General features: G+C 36.6%; 1 protein-coding gene across 2 annotated transcripts in view; it reads left to right on the top strand.

Annotated features, from left to right (window-relative positions):
• The window catches only part of Cacna2d3 (calcium voltage-gated channel auxiliary subunit alpha2delta 3), a 940,778-nt gene that overhangs the window by 300,084 nt on the left and 620,888 nt on the right, over positions 1 to 19,806 (top strand). For both annotated transcript variants that reach the window (XM_070018501.1, XM_070018499.1), the window contains exon 4: positions 7,139 to 7,198. In XM_070018501.1, the coding sequence (XP_069874602.1) occupies positions 7,139 to 7,198 (60 nt within the window). The remainder of the gene's footprint in view (positions 1 to 7,138; positions 7,199 to 19,806) is intronic.

Below are 19,806 nucleotides of genomic sequence, written 5' to 3'. Positions count from 1 at the left end.
AAAAGCTTCTGAATTTGTAAGAAGAAGATGAGCCATACTAAGCTGGGTATACTTGTGACTCTTAATTCCTACTCCTCAATTACTTCAGTTATTTTTCTACATATTTAGCTCTTGTTTTTGTGAAGAGTTAGACAATTTCTTACTAGTACCTAACTCCAAATTACTCATCCATGCAGGAAAAATTCCATAAGAATTGTAGATTTTCCAACTCCAAATGGATCAAAGACCTCGGAGTCAAAGCAGACACTGAAAACATTACAGGATGGAATAGGAGAAACCCTAGGTCTCCTTGGCTCAGGCCGAAATTTTCTTAATAGAGACTCAGAAACACAACAAATCAAAGAAAGGTTGGACAAATGGGATTGCATGAAGTTGCAGAGCTTCTGCAAGGCAAAGGACATAGCTAGCAAGATCAATAGAAATCCCACGGATTGGGAGAAGATCTTTACTAGCCATACAACGGACAAGGGTCTCATATCTAAAATATACTTGGAACTCAAAAAATTAAACCCCCCAACAACAAATCCTCAAAGAAACAACTGCCCAATAAATAAGTGGGTTATAGACTTAAAGAGAAACTTCTCTGAAGAAGAAAGAAGGATGGTCAATAGACACATGAAGAAATGCTCAACCTCCCTAGCCATAAAAGAAATGCAAATCAAAACAACATTGAGATACTACCTCACCCCAGTTAAAATGGCAAAAATCAAGAACTCTAACAACAACAGATGCTGGAGGGGATGTGGACAGAAAGGAACCTTACTTCATTGTTGGTGGGAGTGTAAACTTGTTCAACCACTTTGGAAAGCAGTATGGAGGTTCCTCAAAAGACTTCACATAGAGCTCCCCTATGACCCAGCAATCCCACTTTTGGGCATTTACCCAAATGTTTACAAACAAGACCACACTAAAGCTACCAGAACAACTATGTTTACTGCAGCATTATTTACCATAGCTAAGATATAGAACCAACCCAGATGCCCTTCAGTAGATGAATGGATCAAGAAAATGTATATATACACAATGGAATTCTATGCCTCCATCACAAAGAATGACATTGCCTCATTTGTTAGGAAATGGAAAGGCTTGGAAAAAATTATATTAAGTGAAATAAGCCAAGCCCAAAGAAACATAGGTTCCATGGTTTCCCTTATTTGCAATATCTAGTATATGTATGAGTGAAGCAGAAAAGATCAGATAATGTGATGGTAGGAAAATGAACCCTTAGGTATGTATTTAAATGGTTTTTTCTTTCATGTATTTGTTTCTAAAGCATTTATAAGATTACTTCTTTGTTGCTTTGTATGTCCCTCCCCCCTGCTTTCACTGTATTTGATGTCGGTATAATTTGTGGAGGAGATGGGGAAAAACAAGTCGTTTAAGGATACAGGTGGACCCGTTGCAACAATGAGAAGTACAAGTTGTCATGTCGAAAACGAACTTTACAACTTTGGTGCAGGAGGGGGGAGGAGGATTGGGTGGAGGGGCGGGCGGGGGGGGGGGGGGGGGAGGGGGGGGGGACCTGGGAAGGGATGTGAAGGGTAAACAAAGGAGGAGGCTGCAATGCTTGATAAGAAATGTACTCATTATCTTGCCCATGTAATTGTAACCCCTCTGTACAGTATGTTCACAAAAAATACAAATAAAAATTTAAAAAAACGAAAAAAACACAAAGAATTGTAGATTTTCAGGCTGGGAAGGTGATTCAGTGGTAAAGCGCTTGCCTTGCAAGCCAGAGGACCTGGGTTCGATTCCTCAGCACCACATAAGCAAAAAGAAAAAAGCCGGAAGTGGCGCTGTGGCTCAAGTGGTAGAGCGCTAGTCTTGAGCTGAAGAGCTGAGGGAGAGCGCCCAGGCCCAAAGTTCAGGCCCCACGACTGGACCCAAAAAAAAAGAATTGTAGATTTTCCTCATCGAACTTAAAATTTATTTGGGAAAGAATTATATATTAATTCCAAAAATGGCAATAGAATGTTGGTCTGGATATTAAATATGGTGTTGTAAAATTTTAAATGAAAACCAGTAAACATATTCAGTGCTTTGAAATTTTTGTTAAGTTCAAATATCCCATTATAATAGCTTTGGTGACACAAAGCTTTAGCTTTAACAGGAGAAATAAAAATGTTTTTACTTTGCTACTCATATGATTTTTTTTTAATTTAATTTTATTTTATTTGTGAACATACTGTACAGAGGGGTTACAATTGCATGGGCAGGATAATGCGTACATTTCTTACCAAGCACTGCAGCCTCCTCCTTTGTTTACCCTTCACATCACTTTGCTACTCATATGATTTTTATCTTATTGTTTTGCTTTAAGGATTTTTACCTGTAATCATCCCTCTCTTCATTTTTGGGATTTTTTTCATTTGTATATTTATTTGTTTACCCAATATGTTTATTCTGATGGAATCAATAGAGTTTAGTAGTAAGTTTTTGGATGTGTAATCACATTTTCCATTACTTTCCCCACATTTACTGCATATTGTTTTCCAAAATGATAAAGAAGAAAAACTAAAGAAATAAAATACACTTAGGATAAAAAAATCAGTTTCATTTTCGGATCCAATTTTTGCTTTGTCCTAGTGTCTGATTTCTTTCCTGTCTGGATCAGGATGGAAAGCTTGACCTCTATGATGTCTTCAACCCAAGTCTTGGCTTGGCATAAATGTTTGGGGAGGAAATGGGAGACTGTATTGTTCTGCAATGTTGTACAGATTTTCCTGGGGTCATTATTACAGGAAATAAGATGTGATTTCCAATGAAGTGCTTTGATATCTCCACCACTCCTCTCAGCAGCTTTGCCTTTACACAACTGTAAATATTGTCCAGATCCTTGGCTTCTAATATTGCTTATTTATAAGCTAGCTCTTGTTTGTATTTGTTTCACTAAAGGAATAGTTATGTATAAATATAAAAAGTCAGTGAAATGTACATCAACTCATGAGTTATAACCATGTAGCTGGTAGGTGCTTTGTTTGAAGCTCAGGATGTATATTCCAGTTATATTGTTATCATTTTTATTGAGTCAGGAAATACTTGGACATTAAAGGGGGGGGGAATCTGTGGCCAAAAATGCTGTTTTTCTCTTACCTCAAAGCTCAGTTCTGAAGATTGCAGTCTTCAAAGCCTTTTTTATTTCCAGTGTTCAATTTTAATTAAAAACCACATTCAATTCTATAATCCCATCTGCAGATTCAAAAAGGGAATTCATATAAGAGAAAATTAACTTATTGTTATTAAAAGTACACAGCCTTTCTAATAGATATAATAGAAAAACCATCTTCTGCAGGCTCACTGGTGGTTCCCTACATAATAACTAAAATATTAGCAAATTTAATGGATTTTCTCACCTGTGAATGATGAACTTATTTTTTAAAACGTACTTCATTTGACTTTGGTGATAAGGGTATTTTCCCCAGGAAAGAGATGTTATAGGCTGCTATTTTATACTGGCAACTATCAGAATTTGAACTCTTTGAAGTATTGACTTTGTTAGATGCAGATTCAGTTTATTCTATTTTAGGTAAATTTATGGCACATGATTAATCTCTTAAATAATATTTCCTAAAAAAAATTCACCTGTGGGTTGTTCTGGTGGATCATACCTGTAATCCTAGCTACTCAGGATCCTAGCTACTGGGATCTGCGGATCATGGTTCAAAGCCAGCCTGTGGGAAAGCCCATGAGACTCTTACTTGCAATTAAACACACACACACATACGTACACACATACACAAGCTGGAAGGAAGTGGAGCTGTGGCTCAAATGATGGTGCACTAACTAGCTTTGAGCATAAAAGCTCAGGAACAGTGCCCAGGCCCTGGGTTCAAGCTTCAGGACCAGCACTCAGAAAAAAGTCAACTATTCTCTGTTCCACTTATTAGGCACATGGTTCACACTTGTGTGCATACACACATACATATCATATATATATATATATATATATATACACACATATACATAGATGTATGTATATATCTATACATATATGTAAATATATACATTTATATATGCATATACACATATATATGCATATACACACATATATATATACATGCATATACATAGATGCATACATCTATGTACATGTGTGTATGTGTAGAGAGAGAAAGAGAAGAGAGGGTTTGGATTCATTGCCTTGTATTTGCTAAGCCACTCTCTCAACCCATAGGCTCAGTCAATAGGCTTTGCTGTTGTGCAGAGTCTACATGTGTTGATTATCATGACTGTACACAACAGCAGAACATTTTCTGGGGTTTCCCCTTGGCATTCTCCAAGAAAATGTAAGCCTGTCTTCAGTGGCATCAGCAGGCAAGTCCAGGTAACACTGTGGATGCAGCTAAACGGAATTACTTTCAAAGAGCTCTATCCTAGCTACACACAAGACAAAAATGATGTATAGCTTCCAGTTGACTATTTGTTCTTCAATTGTCTTTCCCAAAGCTTTGGAGAAATCATGGGGAAATATCTGTGTAGAAAAAGGAATATGTGAGACAAATGAACTTTTAAAATGGGCTGTGCAAATTTTAACTTGAAAAGGAGCATAAAAGCTGGTCAGCAGGGTCTGATTCTCAAGTCCTGTCTGTTCTCAGCACAGGAGTCAGTGTTTGGGCTGATATTTGCAGTTATCATAGTAGGACTGGGTTGTTTCCTTTGTGTTGTCTCCTGTGCCCTATTTATTGTATTTCAGTGTGTGTGGTTGAAATACATTTCACGTTATGCTTTATGGGAATATGTCATAGGCTATGTATTTGTATATCCTATATTCATATATAAATAAAATATGATATGTAGAATGCATTCCACATGTCATATTGTATGTATGATAGACATGTATGTAGATGTAGATGCATGTATAAATCAAATATTATAGATAGAATATATATCATACTATATTCTTTCAAACTTAATCATTACTTGTACCTTGTATTTGTATTTTTTTGGTTCTGTACTACTTTTTTTTCTCTAATTCCTGTCTGTATTCTATAGAATCTATCTTGGTCATAGTGAAATTTTATTTTGTCCCTAGCTTTTTATGAGTGCTTAGACACATTAAAAACTTTTCTGGGTATTTAAGTAAATAAGTGTTCAAAATGCATGATTTGTTTTGATAATAGAAGTATTCAGACATGCACAATATTTATGCATACTCTATAAAGCTCAATGTGTGCCTGATTTAATGATACATATATAGACAAACATTACAAGAATAAGCACTTAGACTCATGGATTTCTCCTACCACTGCCTGTCACTCATCTGTTAGGTCTCATGCCAATACATTTGCAAATTGTACAACATGATCCTGGGAGGAAGAGAAGCTTCATTGTCTAGGATTCCAAGGAAACAGTCACCCAACAAAATCCTGGGGACAATATACCCAATCTCTATAGACAGTGCCACTTTTTTGTTTCTTACTACCTTGCTTCTTGTGTCTCTCTCCTGTAAATAATTTGGATTCTCAAAGATATGATATGTGTAGCTACAGTCTTAAAAAAAGTTGTGAAACTTTGGATGTTTGGTTGGGCACATTAGTCAGGTGTCAAGAATGTGGCAAGGAATGGAATGGATGAGAACTGTTTTCATCCTGGGGTTCTCAAACTTGAACAACCTCACATGAGAAGTACCTGGAAAAGTGTTTATTAAAATTCATTGCTGGGCCCACCCTCAAGGGATTTGATTCAGTAGAACTGGATGGGGCTTGTGATTTTGCAAGTTACCCTATAAAACAGGCTGAATAGAACATTTTGAGAATCCCTAGTCTAGGGTCAGCTGTGCATGTGTCTTGGATGAGAAAATGGAAGCTCAAAACAGGGAAAGGGCTTTCCTGATTGTAGTGGATTAACATCTAGTCTAGAGTGAGGATGATATATTCTGTCCCTGGTCGTTTCATATTTTCTGATTAGTCAGAGCAGGATTAGAGCCCCTCCTGACCTGCTGACCAACTATAGAAAATGTGAAAAACTCAATCTAGGTTCCTGTCTGTGGATAACTCTATCTGCAGCTGGCCATTTTATTATTCTGTACAGAAAGAGCATGTTTTGTTCTTTCTATACTGCCTAAAATTACCTAAGTATATTTTTACAGTCTTTATATCTATTTCTAGTTATGAATAGGACATTTATTTGTTGATTTAAGACAGCTTAGAGATTAATATTAATATCATTTTTCAAACATGGCCTATTTAACTCAGGTTTGTAGTATGACAAGAAAAAGCCAGTTAAAGACAACATAGGTGACAAGAGATGGAGAACATAGAAATGGCTGAATTTTCCCTTGGATCCAAAGGTTTTACTTTCAATTCCATGAAGTTTGAGAGACATATTCCTTCATCCTTTAATAGTTTCCTGCTATTTCTCTAGCCTGTGATTTTATGGTGGGAAATATCTTTTTTCTGACATATACAAACTAAGGTAAAAATGATTTTGATAGTTGATTAATTTTCTTTATAGACATCATGAAATTCTTTTAATAACAATATGTTTGTCGAATTTAGTTGGCAAGATGGTATAGTGAAAGGGGCTGTGTACTTGTGGATTCTGAATATTGATTTAATTTCAGTGATTGCCTTATGGTTTTGAAGATGGCTAAAATGGCATTGATGTACCATAAAATGTAAATGACTATTTCCTGATATATTAGAACAGGTTACAGTAAGAGTTAATTTTGAGTGATTGAGGAAATTAAAACAACTATTCTTTTCCAAACCAATGGAGAAGCACATTTAGAGCTGTACTCAATTCAACTCAAAATATGTTGACAAATGGCCTTCTATGTTTATGGAAAGCCCTATTCTAGGTAGATTTTAGATCTGCATTGTACCTTAAGAGCTAGAGAATGAATTGTTATGACATGAATCTAGAACATATGTGTGTTTATAGTTATACATATGCCAATATTTATTGGTGGAGTTATAGTTGAATGAGAAAGGCAAAAACTAATCTTGACATTGATGGGATTACTTTCCATTTCAGAAGGACAAAGGCAACATGTTTCCGTGTGTATACCTTGAGATTGTTTGCCCATTTTTGGACAAACCTTTTGTTCTTTTGGACAAAACATTTGACAAACCCATCTTTTCATGTTGTATATATGGAACCCAGGCTAAAATTCTGATGCTGTCTTTTGTCTTTTCAGCGTCTTGTGGAGGCTGCAGAAGAGGCACACCTGAAACATGAATTTGATGCAGACTTGCAGGTAACTGGCTGTCATTTAAGTTACATTGTTTTGTTTTTGGAAGAGAAAGGCTTGTGCAATGATGGTATTAAGCTGGAATAAATGTGCCTCTTTCTAGTAATGGAAGAGCTGTTCACCTCCATCCTTTTCTATCAATGGCAGTTAATAATGGATAATGCTATGATCTTACATGTGTATAGTCAAATTTCAATGAAAATTTCTCTGATGTTTGGGGAATTAGATCACTAACAGTAATCACCAAAGCTTTCAATGACAAAATGAAAAAACACTTGGTGCTAGTCGCTCCCATCTGTAATGCTAGCTACTCCAGTCTGAGATCCAAGGATCATTGTTTGAAGGTAGCTTGGGAAAACAAATATGAGTGACTCATATTTAATTAACCAGCAAAAAGCTGGAAGTAGATGTGTGGTTCAAGTGGTAGAGCTCTAGCCTTGATTGAAAAAACCAAGCAAAGCAAAAAAGGTAAAGTAGTAGAATATATCCAAATCCACATCAGGTGGCATTTTGAAAGCAAGATTGTGATGGCTTTATCCTTGAATTGGTGTTCAAAGTTGACATCATTATGTTTATATGCTAAATTAACACTTATTTAATAAATTTCTTGCTGTACATTTTGTACCCAGTCATGACAGACTGTGTTTGGTTAAGAAAGATTTAGATGTTGATGATTATCAAAACTGTAGCAAAAGGCAACAAGTGAATGGAAAAATACTTGGATATTTTTGTGGGCTATTTCTGAAAGAACTTACCAAAGTTGTCATTTTGAGTTTTGTCATTTTTCCACATAGCTAGATAAATAAAAAGAGCAAACCTTAATCTTTAAGCCTGTATTTTGCTAGAGTGTATCTTTTTTAATGACTTGTGCTCACCATTAGTAAATAATGTTCATTTTGCTATGCTTTCATTTATTTGGAAAAGATAAAAACAGATGTAAGTCTTTTTTTTTTTTTTTTGGTGAGTTGTGGGGCTTGAACTCTGGGCTTGGGCGCTGTCCCTCAGCTCTTCAGCTCAAGGCGAGTACTCTACCGCTAGAGCCACAGCACCACTTCCAGTTTTCTGAGTGGTTTATTGGAGATAACAGGTTCACAGACTTTCCTACCCTGTCTGGCTTTGACCTGCGATCCTCAGATCTCAGCCTCCCAAATAGCTAAGATTACAGGTGTGTGTCACTGGCACCCAGCCAGATGTAAGTCTTTAAGTACAAAACAATGATGACAATACAAAAAAAGCATTTAGCTATGTCTCTCCTATGGATGCACTTCCTGTCATCACTCCCATATGTAGTTTTTGTCTTGTGGCTACTAGAATGGACACTCAAATGGGGTAATTGATGAAAGTTTAATAAAGGAAATATTGGCCAATGTGTGTTCAAAGTTAAGAGAAACAAGTAAGTGTTGATGGTGTAGCCCAGACCTAATCATACTTTTAGGCCTGAGAAAGTATGAGGAAGGATCTGTTTTCCAGAATTAAGAGATAATGCCTATAGAAAAAGGGTACTTTTTAGAGGAGTGCAGTCATTCATCGTAAACTGGCAGCAGGAGAATCAGTAGGGAAGAGAACCCAATAATTTGCTTTTGTATACCTCTTATCCACCAGTGAAGAATCTAACTCTTAGTGTAGTTGATACAGTTTAGCCTCCTGGGTCTTTGAGTTGGTTAGATAAGGTAGAAAGATGGGTCTAGAGGGGCTAACAGAAAATAGTAAGTCCACAATCTAGGATTATTTTCAGGTATAATACCCAACATGCGAAACAAAAGAAACAGAAAGGTTGACAAGCATAAGAGATTCCAGGGGATATGCAGAACTACACAGATGGTTGGGAACATTAGGAGAACCTATATTTGGACAGGGAAATGATAGCAAAAAGATCTTACAATATTGCAAGAACCTCATCTCTCTATAGTCATCCTTACATGGTGGCTTCATCTACTGGCCATATTTATCCCCAATAAGCTGGTCTTCAGCAGTTTGGATTTCTTAGAACAGTTCAGAGGGATTTAATGATTTAATATAAGCCTCAGGAAGCACTTTTGTAAATGTAAAGATGGCCTCTTTAGCCTTTTCAGCTAATTTCTAGGGAAATGGTCCCATTTCCTTGGGAATCTAGATCCTTTTCAGAATATGTGGTTTTACAGAAACTCAATTCAAATTAACTTTAAATCAGAGTGTAACAATGAATGAAATAAGAATCCATCTGTCTATTCAGATAAATAGATCAAATGATAAATAGGTCATGACATACATAAATGAGGAGGGAATGCTCTTTCAGTAGAAAGCCATCTAATACATATGGGAGAAATGATAGAGTTAGACAATTATGGTAATAATTGCTTCATGCAAGGATTTCCAATGGGTACTGAAACTAGTGGGCAATGTTTGATGGGAGCAGGATATTTATAATTGCCAAGTATTGTATTTGCCCACAAACAACTTATTAATGATGAAACAAAAAAATTATTAACTTTATCGTGGAAAAGCCTGGCAACTACCACCTGAAATTTGCAATCAAAGTTATTGCCACTAACGTGAGAGCATGACATTGACTTCCTCTGGATGTGATTATCTGAAATAATGCAGTGTCCTTTAGGTAAAATTGTTACCCGAAATGTGTACCCCAAGTGTAATCATGATAAAGCATCGGCCAATTTAGGTTGAGGAACTTTCTGAAATTTCCTTAAAAATGTCAAGTTCAAGAAAGACAATCATCTGGGCATGGTGGTGCCCACCTGTAATTCTAATACTGGGAAAGCTGAGGCAGGAGCAGGAGGTTCATGAACTTGATACAAGCCTGGGGCTACACCCTGTCAGAAGAGAAAAGAAGAGAAAAGAGGAGAGAAGAAAAGAGCAAGAGAAAGAGAAGAGTGAGAGAGATTGAGAACATCTTTATAATTAAGAGATTAAGGCAGCATGCCAATTAAATGTAATGTGTGATTCTAAATTAAAGTCTTGAGCTAGAAAGCAAGATTGAATATAAACAGTACATTGATAATAATATCACATCAGTGTTGGGTTACCTGATTTTGACACCTACGCTGAAATTATGTTAGAAAATGCCCTTTTATTCTGGTTTTTCTTGGACCAAGATTTGGATTCACTAATCAAGATGGAAGGAATTTTCAGGAGTAAGAAAAATTGTTGAAGTCTGGACTGCCTTGGATAACCTGGTTCTTATGGATCTGGCATTTATAATTTGACTGAGATAAATTGTCTACTAAGCATAGGTGAGCTGAGACATGGAAGGGGATTATTTATTCTTCAGCAGAGGAAGGATATTCATGGTTTTAGTTCAACTAATATAGAGATACTTTTTATTTTTTACTTTTTGTCCATGTGAAGCTATTGCTTCCAAGAATAGTCTCATTTCCTATTATTGAAGCTTTACTAAAAAAATCTGGTGGTACACAATTGATTCCCCCTTGTCCAACTTGGAGCTATAAACACAAATGCAGTATTGAGATCTCTCTTGTTGAAAAATATGACACAGAAAACAAGTCTCTATTGTTGGTTCTCGGACCCCTTTATATGTGAACTATCAGAGGGTACCACTGACATCTGAGCACAAAAGAGATGTTGCAATAAACTGTCAGCATTAAAGAATGTCATCTACTCTCCAGACCTCAGACCTTGGTGAAATCTCATGGTCAGAGCAAACTCTATACACTTTGGTAAAAAAATCTATAAAAGAAAGACCTTTGATAAAATGGACGTGCATCAAAGAACTCATCCACACTTTAGAGGAAGGTTTTGAAGCTTCTGAAGCTCCAATGCTATTAAGTGCAACTCTTCTAATAGCCTGGGTGTCAGCCCGTTGCTATTACAGAGGTAGCAGGCCTGTGCACTGGCTCTGAGTTTATTGCTCTGATGGTCCATTAGAGCTGATCAATTGTTAATACAGTGCCACTGACCTCTTCACAACCCTACCAGAGGATTGTTTTTTTTATTAAAAAAAAAAAGTCTCAGATACTATCACCTCATTGTGCAGTAATACCAAGAAGGACTCTGAACTGTTAGAGCAGGAAGAACAGAGGGAATGAATCCATTTTCCTACTGAAAAAAATAAATAGAAAAGCAGTATTTTTGTAAAATTTCCAAGTTTCATAGGTCTGAGATTCCTTGTCACCAAACAGAAAAGAGGTGATATCACTGTCTTCCCCTCATTTTAGATGGAAGTCTTCATATTGTTGTGATATTCAAGTACTTTAAAAATGAAGACTTTGAGCTCGGTGTGGTAGCTCATGCCTATAATCAATCCTAGGTACTGGGGCGGGGTAGGGGGAAAGCTGAGATTAGTGGAATATGGTTGGAGGACAGTCTCACCAGAAACAATATATGAGACCTCCTTCTCAAACAGTAGTAAAGTGGAGTGGTGGACCCCTGTTATCTCAACTGTACAGGAGGCTGTGATGGGGAAGATGGAGGTTCTATGCCAGCCTGACCTAATTCAAAAGTTCTCAAGACTCCATCTCAATAGCAGAAACTAGCAGAAACTGTGTGTGATAGTGGGGGCCTGTCATCCCAGTGATGATGAGAGGCATAAAATAGGACGATTACATTTCAGGTGGAAGCAGGGCAAAAAGTGAGACCCTATCTCAAAATAACCAATGCAAAATAAAAGGGCTGGAGCTGTGTCTCCATGGTAGAATACCAGCCTGGCAAGCACGATGCCCTGAGTAAAACCCAGAACTGCCAAAAAAAAAAAAAAAGAGAGAGAAAGAATTTGCCATTTATTATTAGAGGCATCAAAAGTTACCTTCCAAAAGGTCATGTCCTTTTCTTTATTGCCAGTATTCTATTTTTCACTTTAGCTTGCTCTCATAGTAATTCCAGAAGTTTAACTTTTTCACTTGTGAGCTCATGGCCTTAATGTTTACAGTCCTCTGTAAGGACCTTAAATATGGTGTTAGTTTGCTAGCCCTTAACAAAAATTATATTGAGAAAAGAGGCAAAATACAGCCTCTGATAGGCAGCATATACAAACAAAGCAAATGTTAAGCAAGTGTTCTATAGAAATCAAATCTGCCTCATCTTAATTTGCTGAACATCTTTCTTGTGGATCCAAGTTCAGCCTTCTCGTTGATAGCATAGGGGTCTAGGTTGGCCTTATCTTGGTTTAGTTTTTATTTACTGATACATCCATTAGGACAATTTTCTTTCATAATTGAAGTACATACACTTTATTAAAATAACATTGTTCCTTTATAAAATTTTATGATGTGAATTAACATGAGTTTATTAGAAGATTATTAATTATAATGAAAACAAAGTTATTACAACAACAACCTATACCTTCATTATCACAAGTGATTATCTTACTGTTTCATCTTCTTTGTTGTGATGTATAAACTAAATTCAGGGACCAAGAAGATGAGGACATAGGCCTTGAATACCTATGGGTAAATTCACAGAAAGCTAAATCTGTACATCTTGTGACCTCAGAGAGTGTCTTTTCGCTTACTAGTTCTTCCCCCAGCCCTACTGGCAGTGAAAGAGAAGAAAAAGAAGTCCTCTTGACAGTTTACTAAAAAACTGCTTATCTTTGAACTGCAACATATTTTCTTTGAAAGCTGTCTCAAACAAGTGCCAATTGCTCAGAAGTGGTGCACAGGAAAAAAACACATGGTTTTGCATTGTGTATACGACAGAAGGTTTTTCCATTACAAAGTTTTCTATAATAATTTCTCTTTGTTGTTTTGTAAGTAATAGAAAAAAAATTAAAAACCTGGTGACATCCAGAGGGATAACAAGCATGAGTGGCAGGGGACTGTGCTCAGGATACAATACAGTGTCCTGAATGTGCCCTCCTTGTCCTCATTACATGTGCCTGTTTTGTAAACACAATGGCCTTGAATTTTCTGAGCTAGATGACCACTGGTAGTTGCTGGAGCAGCTTTCCCACTTCCTCACCCTGCTGTTGGGGGGCGGGGAGCTTTGAATGAAGGAGACCCAGCATGCACTTTGCAACTTCTTATACTAGCCACTGGGGAAGGAAGTGTTAGGAGGAAAGAGAAAAGGCAAAGGCTGAGGTTAGGTAGCTCAAGTGGGAAAGTGTCTGCCTGGCAATTGTGGAGGCCCTAAGTTTAAATCCCAGTACAGCATCAATCAAAGAATTAGAAAGGACAATTGAAAGGCAAATAGCAGAATAGAGCCCTTCTTTATCCAGATTGGAAAGCAGATTCCCTGCTATGAGTGAGGACTTTGTCCTAGAGAAAATCATAGAATGTCCATGGCATAAGCATGAGGAAAGAAAGGATTTAGCAGAAGGGCTGTCCTCTCCACATGTCCTTTGTTTCTGCCAAGCCAGGTTTCTTGCTTTCCACTTTCACATATCAATGGGTAGGAGGAACAAGGGAGACCCAGGCCCCAGAAGAGAAATGGTGCTGCTCAGAGATAGCTAATTGGCTTTTTTGCCTTAACAACAAAGAGGTTATACCTATTGTAGAAATAAGTGAAAAGAGAAGGAATTTCACATTCTATTCAAATGAAAACATACCCTTTGTATTTTTCTTTTTATCACTTTGGCAGGGAGTCAGTAGGTTTTGTTTTGTTTTGTTTTTAGTTAGCACCCCATGCCAGTATCATTTATTTATATAACTGACCTGCAAATAGTTTCCAAGTAATCTTGAAGTGTGAATATTTTAATATCAAAGTCATTTCTGAGTTGTTAAATCCCCCAGTCTATGCAAGCCTATGCTTACGATATGACTGAGATATTATAGATATTATAGATTGAAATAAGGCCAATGCTATAATTTTGAGCTGTGTGTTATTCAGTTAATTGGGGGACACTTGTTATGCTCATGTTCTGACTTTCGGAAAAAAGGACTACTTGTCGGGGCTGGGAAGGTGGTTCAGTGGTAGAGCACTTACTTGCCTTGCATGCATGAGGCCCTGGGTTTGATTCCTCAGCACCACATAAGCAAAAAGAAAAAAGCCGGAAGTGGTGCTGTGGCTCAAGTGGTAGAGCACTAGCCTTGAGCTGAAGAGCTGAGGGACAGCGCCCAGGCCCAGAGTTCAGGCCCCACGACTGGACCCAAAAAAAAAAAAGAAAAGAAAAGAAAGAAAAGTAAAGAAAAAAAAGGACTACTTGTGGAAGCTCCAGTGACAGTTATGGCATGGAGGTATGGAAATGTAGATTCTAGCATTTACAATCCCAACTGGACCATTTATGTGCTGAAGAGTTTGCTGCTGTAACTTTTTTGCTTATAGAAGAAAGAATGTGCTGATGTTATCTAAATGATAGGTATGATCTTACCTATATTGCTTGTACTGATTCATTCTTTGGATGAATGGCTCCATATCAGGCATGACAGTGAGGATATGACCTTGAGCTGAACAGACAGATTTTTTTCTGGCTCAGAACTCATGATCTAAGGGGACAGATGTTAAAGACATGGTGACATAAAATTTCAGTCATGATAAATTATGTGAAAGAGAATTGCAGACCTTTATCACAGTATAGAGCAAGGCTTCACCGTAGTCTAAGAACTCAGGAGACTTTTGAATAAGTCACCACAGGGTAGTGAGCTGGACTGAGTTTCTTTTTGTTGTTGTTGTTGTTGGTTGTGGGTCTTGAACTCTGGGCCTGGGCAATGTCCCTGAGCTCTTTAGCTCTACCAATTGAGCCACAGCATCACTTCCATTTTTCTGATACTTTATTGGAGATAAGAGTCTCACAGACTTTCCTACCCAGGCTGGCTTTGAACCACAATCTTCAGCTCTCAGCATCTTGAGTAGCTAGGATTACAGGCGAGAGCCAATGGCACCTGGCCTGGATTGAGTTTCTAAGTTACTTCTACTATAACTAGGAGAAATCACTGCAAACACAGAGAACTTATTAATAGTATCTATTTCCATGAATACACTTATTTTGTTTTTAGATTGCAGTTTAAATGAAAACAATTTACTTAATTTTCTTCCCATATAATAATCTTTCTTGATTTTTACCTATTTTCAAAAAGAGTTATGGAAGGCCACTCTTTTGGACTGAACTTTGACACTAGTCCCCAACAGACCAGACCAAACCAAAATGGATGCACTCATATAAAATGCACTTAATCAAGCTAGAGCTTTAAGGCAGCTGACATATCCAAAGCATATCAATTGTTTTCTGAAAACAAGATTCTAGATTACCCTAGTTAGCATAAGAGATCTCCTTTGTTTTAATTCTTACAAAACATAACCTGATGTTAATTAACCAGCTTTTTCCCTGTATTCTCTTTCCTGTTTCTCACAAAAAATTGTTCTGCTCTTGCCCAATGGGAGCTTTCATTTTATTTTGTAGAGGCACTAGGATTCATGATTCGCAAATAACAGCCAAATAGATTGCTAACTTCCTTATTTAATTTTGTCTTTTGACAATTCTAGTGACACTTTATTTTTATCCCTTTGATGATGCTTATCACTTCCTGTCCTGTTAATTTTATTCACCTAAGTGTTCTTTTATGGCTTAATTTAACATATGATTAAAAACTGGTAAGTTAAATTCCGTTTTAGATTATGGGACTCATACAAATTAAGGAATGACCTATCTCACCTGTAGGCTTGTTTACAAACGGCTATCAAAAAATCTGGAAAGGAGCTGCCCAGTTAAAATACAATGTGAATTAAGCAAGGAATAGGATTAGTAGTTTTTCAACATTTATTCATCCATTTATTCCTTCCAAAAAATGTTTGTTGAACCCCATTATATTCCAGACTGTATGCTAAGCACAGCAGATAAAAGAATCCAATTTCAACAGGAAATACAAGAGCCAGGATCCTAGCCCGTACTGACAATTACATTAACTGTTATGACAATTAGAATGAATGCTATTTTTTACTTTATTATGTAAAAAATTAATGCAGTACACAGGCCTTAATATTTGGTAGTTTTTGCTTGATAAGGAGTGGTTCCTTCTGCCTCCTTTGCAGTTAACTTTCTTCTATATTCCCAAGAAACCACCACTTTCATTTCTAACTACATAGGTTACTTTTCTATATTCTTGAACTTCATACAAAATTATGATACAAATACTCATTGGGGGCTGATTTCTTTCACTGAACAAAAAAATGATAAAGCACTGTGATTTATCAACAATGTCAGTGCTGCATTCCTTTTTTCTTCATATAAAGTTTGGGATAATATAAATTTATCTTTTACATTGTGCTTCAACTGTACTTTCTGCTCTAAATTTTCATTTTCTCTTGGATAAAAAACATTTTTACTTAAAAAATAATTGGGCTAGGAAATGGAAACAAGAGCATTTTTCTTCCTTACTATTATTTTTCTTTTCTTTTTGTCTTGTTGGTTCATTAATCTGTCTTTGGAAAGGCGAGGGTGGGGGAACAAAGAAATGTAGGAACAAAGGGTGAACAAATGCAGCAATGTTATTCACTATACACTCACTATATACTATATGGAAAATGAACTATACAACTTGTGTATGGGAATGGGAGGGAAAAATGGGGAGAGAGCAAGGGAGGAGGTGACTGTCCAAAAAGAAATATACTTTTTACCTGACTTATGTAACTGTAACCCAACTGTATATCACTTTTATAATAACAATAACAAATATATTGGGTATTGAACTTAGGGCTGCATGCTTATTAGGCAAGTTCACTACTACTTGAGTCCTGCTCCCAGCTCTCCTGTTTTTGAGGTAGACTCTCTGTAGGTTTTCTAGGCTAGTATTGAATTGCTGATCTTCCTGCTTCTGCCTCCTGGATAGCTAAGATTAAAAAGTATGCACTTGCCATATCCAGCTAAAAATTCTTTTTACTGGAACTCCATTAGTCTGTAGTATTTGTGTCCAAATATTCTTATTCATGTATTTTGAAGCTCTCATTTAAGTCATACATTTTGTCTTCCTGGTGAAGCAAAACTTTTCTCACTAAGAACTATCCATATTCCTGTCAGCTTTTTAACTGGCTTATATTATTTCTTCTCCTTTTTGTTATATTTTATAGCATGCCTGATAGCTATTTATTTATTTCAGCCTGGTAAGTTCTGACTTTTATTTGGATTGTTTAATTTCTTTACATTTTATTTAAAAGTTGATGTAATTGTCTTTGTCCTGTTACTTCTCCTCCCTCCTTACTTTTCTTCCATCTTCTACACTCCCTTTTGCTGGTGGTATAAAGTTTGAACCCATTCTTCATATATGCTGGGAAGCACCCTACCATTGAAATACACTCCCAAATTTCTCTACATTTTTTGTTTCATTTCCTTCTTTCTTTTGGGTTATTTGAATAAATTTTAGTGCATCATTCAGTTTCTCTATTTTCTTTTAATCTACCTTAAAACATTTTTAGTTGTGGTTTTAAACATCACAATAGTCATTATACATACATACATACACACACACATATGTTTTTTATTGTAAAAATACTATACAGAGGGGTTACGTTAGGTCAGTAAGGTAATGAGTACATTTCCTATCGAGCATTGTTACCTTCTCCTTTGCTTTTCCCCTACCATCCCTTCCTCTCCACCTCTCCAGCTTCCCACTCACCCTCAAAGTTTTAATGTTTGTTTCCAACATAATGTCTTGTACATCTCTTTGTTACAGTGGGTTAACCTGTATCCTTATTTAAGGATTTTGTTATTTCCCATCCCCTCCCCAAATTAGAAAAATGTATATACAAGATGCAGGGCAATGGAATCAAATACAGTGAAAACAGGGGTTATACTGTGGGGGAAGAACATACAAAAGAAATAAAAAAAACCCACATAGTACATTATAAATACATTAAAAACAATATCAAGAAAGAAAAAGAACTCTTGTGTCCCTATCTTGGTGTTCATTTTTATTAACCTCATCTTACATGGTCATATGTACATAGCTTTTGATCTTTTCTGCTTATCCTAGACATACAATAGTTATTGCAAAAAAGGGAAACCATGGGACCTATGTTTCTTTGGGCCTGATTTACTTCACTTAATATGTTTTTCAAGTCTTCCCATATCAGGACAAATGGAGCGATGTCATTCTGATGGAGGCATAGAATTCCGTTGTATCTATATGCCACATTTTCTTGATCCATTCATCTACTGAGGGGCACCTGGGTTAGTTCCATATCTTAGCTATGATAAATAATGCTGCAATAAACGTAGTTGTGCTGGTAGCTTTAATATAGCCTTGTTTGTGATTGTTTGGGTAAATGCCCAAAAGTGGGATTGCTGGATCATAGGGAACATCCATACTGCTTCCTATAGTGGTTGAACAAGTTTACACTCCCCTCAACAATGCAGTAGAGTTCCATTCTGTTCATATCCCCTCCAGCATCTGTTGTAATTAGATTTCTTGATTATAGCCATTCTAACTGGGCTGAGGTGGAATCTCAATGTTGTTTTGATTTGCATTTCTTTTATGGCTAGAGAAGTTGACCATTTCTTCATGTGTCTATTGGCCATTATTATTTCCTCTTCAGAGAAGTTTCTCTTTAAGTCTTTAGCCCACTTATTTATTGGGCAGTTATTTCTTTGAGGATTTGTTGTGGGGAGTTAATTTTTTGGGTTCTAAGTATATTTTAGATATGAGAGTTGTATGGCTAGTGATGATGTTCTCCCAATCCATGAGTTTTCTATTGATCTTGCTAGCTATGTCCTTTGCCATGCCAAAGTTCTGCAATTTCATGCAATCCCATTTGTCCAACATTCTTTGGTTTGTTGTGTTTCTGGGTCTCTATTAAGGAAATTTTGGCCTGTACCAAGGAACCCTAGAGTTTCTCCTATTCCTTCCTGTAATGTTTTCAGGGTGTCTGCTTTGACTTTGAGGTATTTGATCCATTTGGAATTGCTTCTGGTGCAGGGTGATATATAAGGATCTAGCTTTAGTTTTATTAAATTGAGGAATGTTCCATGGATTCCTAGTTTTTCCAGAGCCTTCATCATAAAAGGGTAATGTTTGTCTGCATCTATTGAGATTATCATGTGGTTCTTATCCTTGCTCTTGTTGATGTAATGAATTATATTAATTGATTTGCATATATTGAACCAGCTTTGCATCCCTGAAATGAATCCTGTTTGATCATGATGTATGATTTTTTTTTGATGAATTGTTGAAGTCAATTGGCCCAAATTCTGTTGAGAAGTTTTGATTTGATGTTCATCAAAGAAATGGGTCTATAGTTCTGTTTCTTTGATGAGTCCTTCCCTGGTTTTGGAATGAGGGTTACTATGGCTTCAGAGAAAGTTTGATAGTGAACTTTCACTTTCAATTCATTGAAAAGTTGTAGGAGTATGGGTGTGAGCTCTGCCTTGAAGGCCTTGTAGCATTCAGTTTTAAATCTATCTGGTCCTGGGCTTTTCTTGGGTGGAGATCTCTTATTGCTGTTTCTATTTTGATGCTTGATATGAGTCTGTTAAGTTGGTTTAAATTATCTTGGTTTAGTTTCAGCATGTCGATATTTGCTAGAAAATTGTCCATTTCTTCCAGATTCTCAAACATTACCATAAAGGTTTCAGAAGTATCTCCTTATAATGTTTTGAATCTTGGTTGTTTCTGTGGTGACGTTTCCATTCTCATCTCTGAGTTTGTTTATTTGGGTGTGTTCTGGTTGTTTTTTTTTTTTCTGATACAATTTGCTTAGGGTATGTCAAATTTGTTACTTTTTTCGAAGAGCCAACT

This window comes from Dipodomys merriami, unplaced genomic scaffold (genome assembly GCF_024711535.1).
Source record: "Dipodomys merriami isolate MVZ:Mamm:240054 unplaced genomic scaffold, mDipMer1.0.p SCAF_13, whole genome shotgun sequence".
In the NCBI taxonomy this organism is placed as follows: Eukaryota; Metazoa; Chordata; class Mammalia; order Rodentia; family Heteromyidae; genus Dipodomys; species Dipodomys merriami.
Note: the sequence above shows the minus strand (reverse complement) of the source record. Positions and strands in the feature narration are given on the sequence as shown.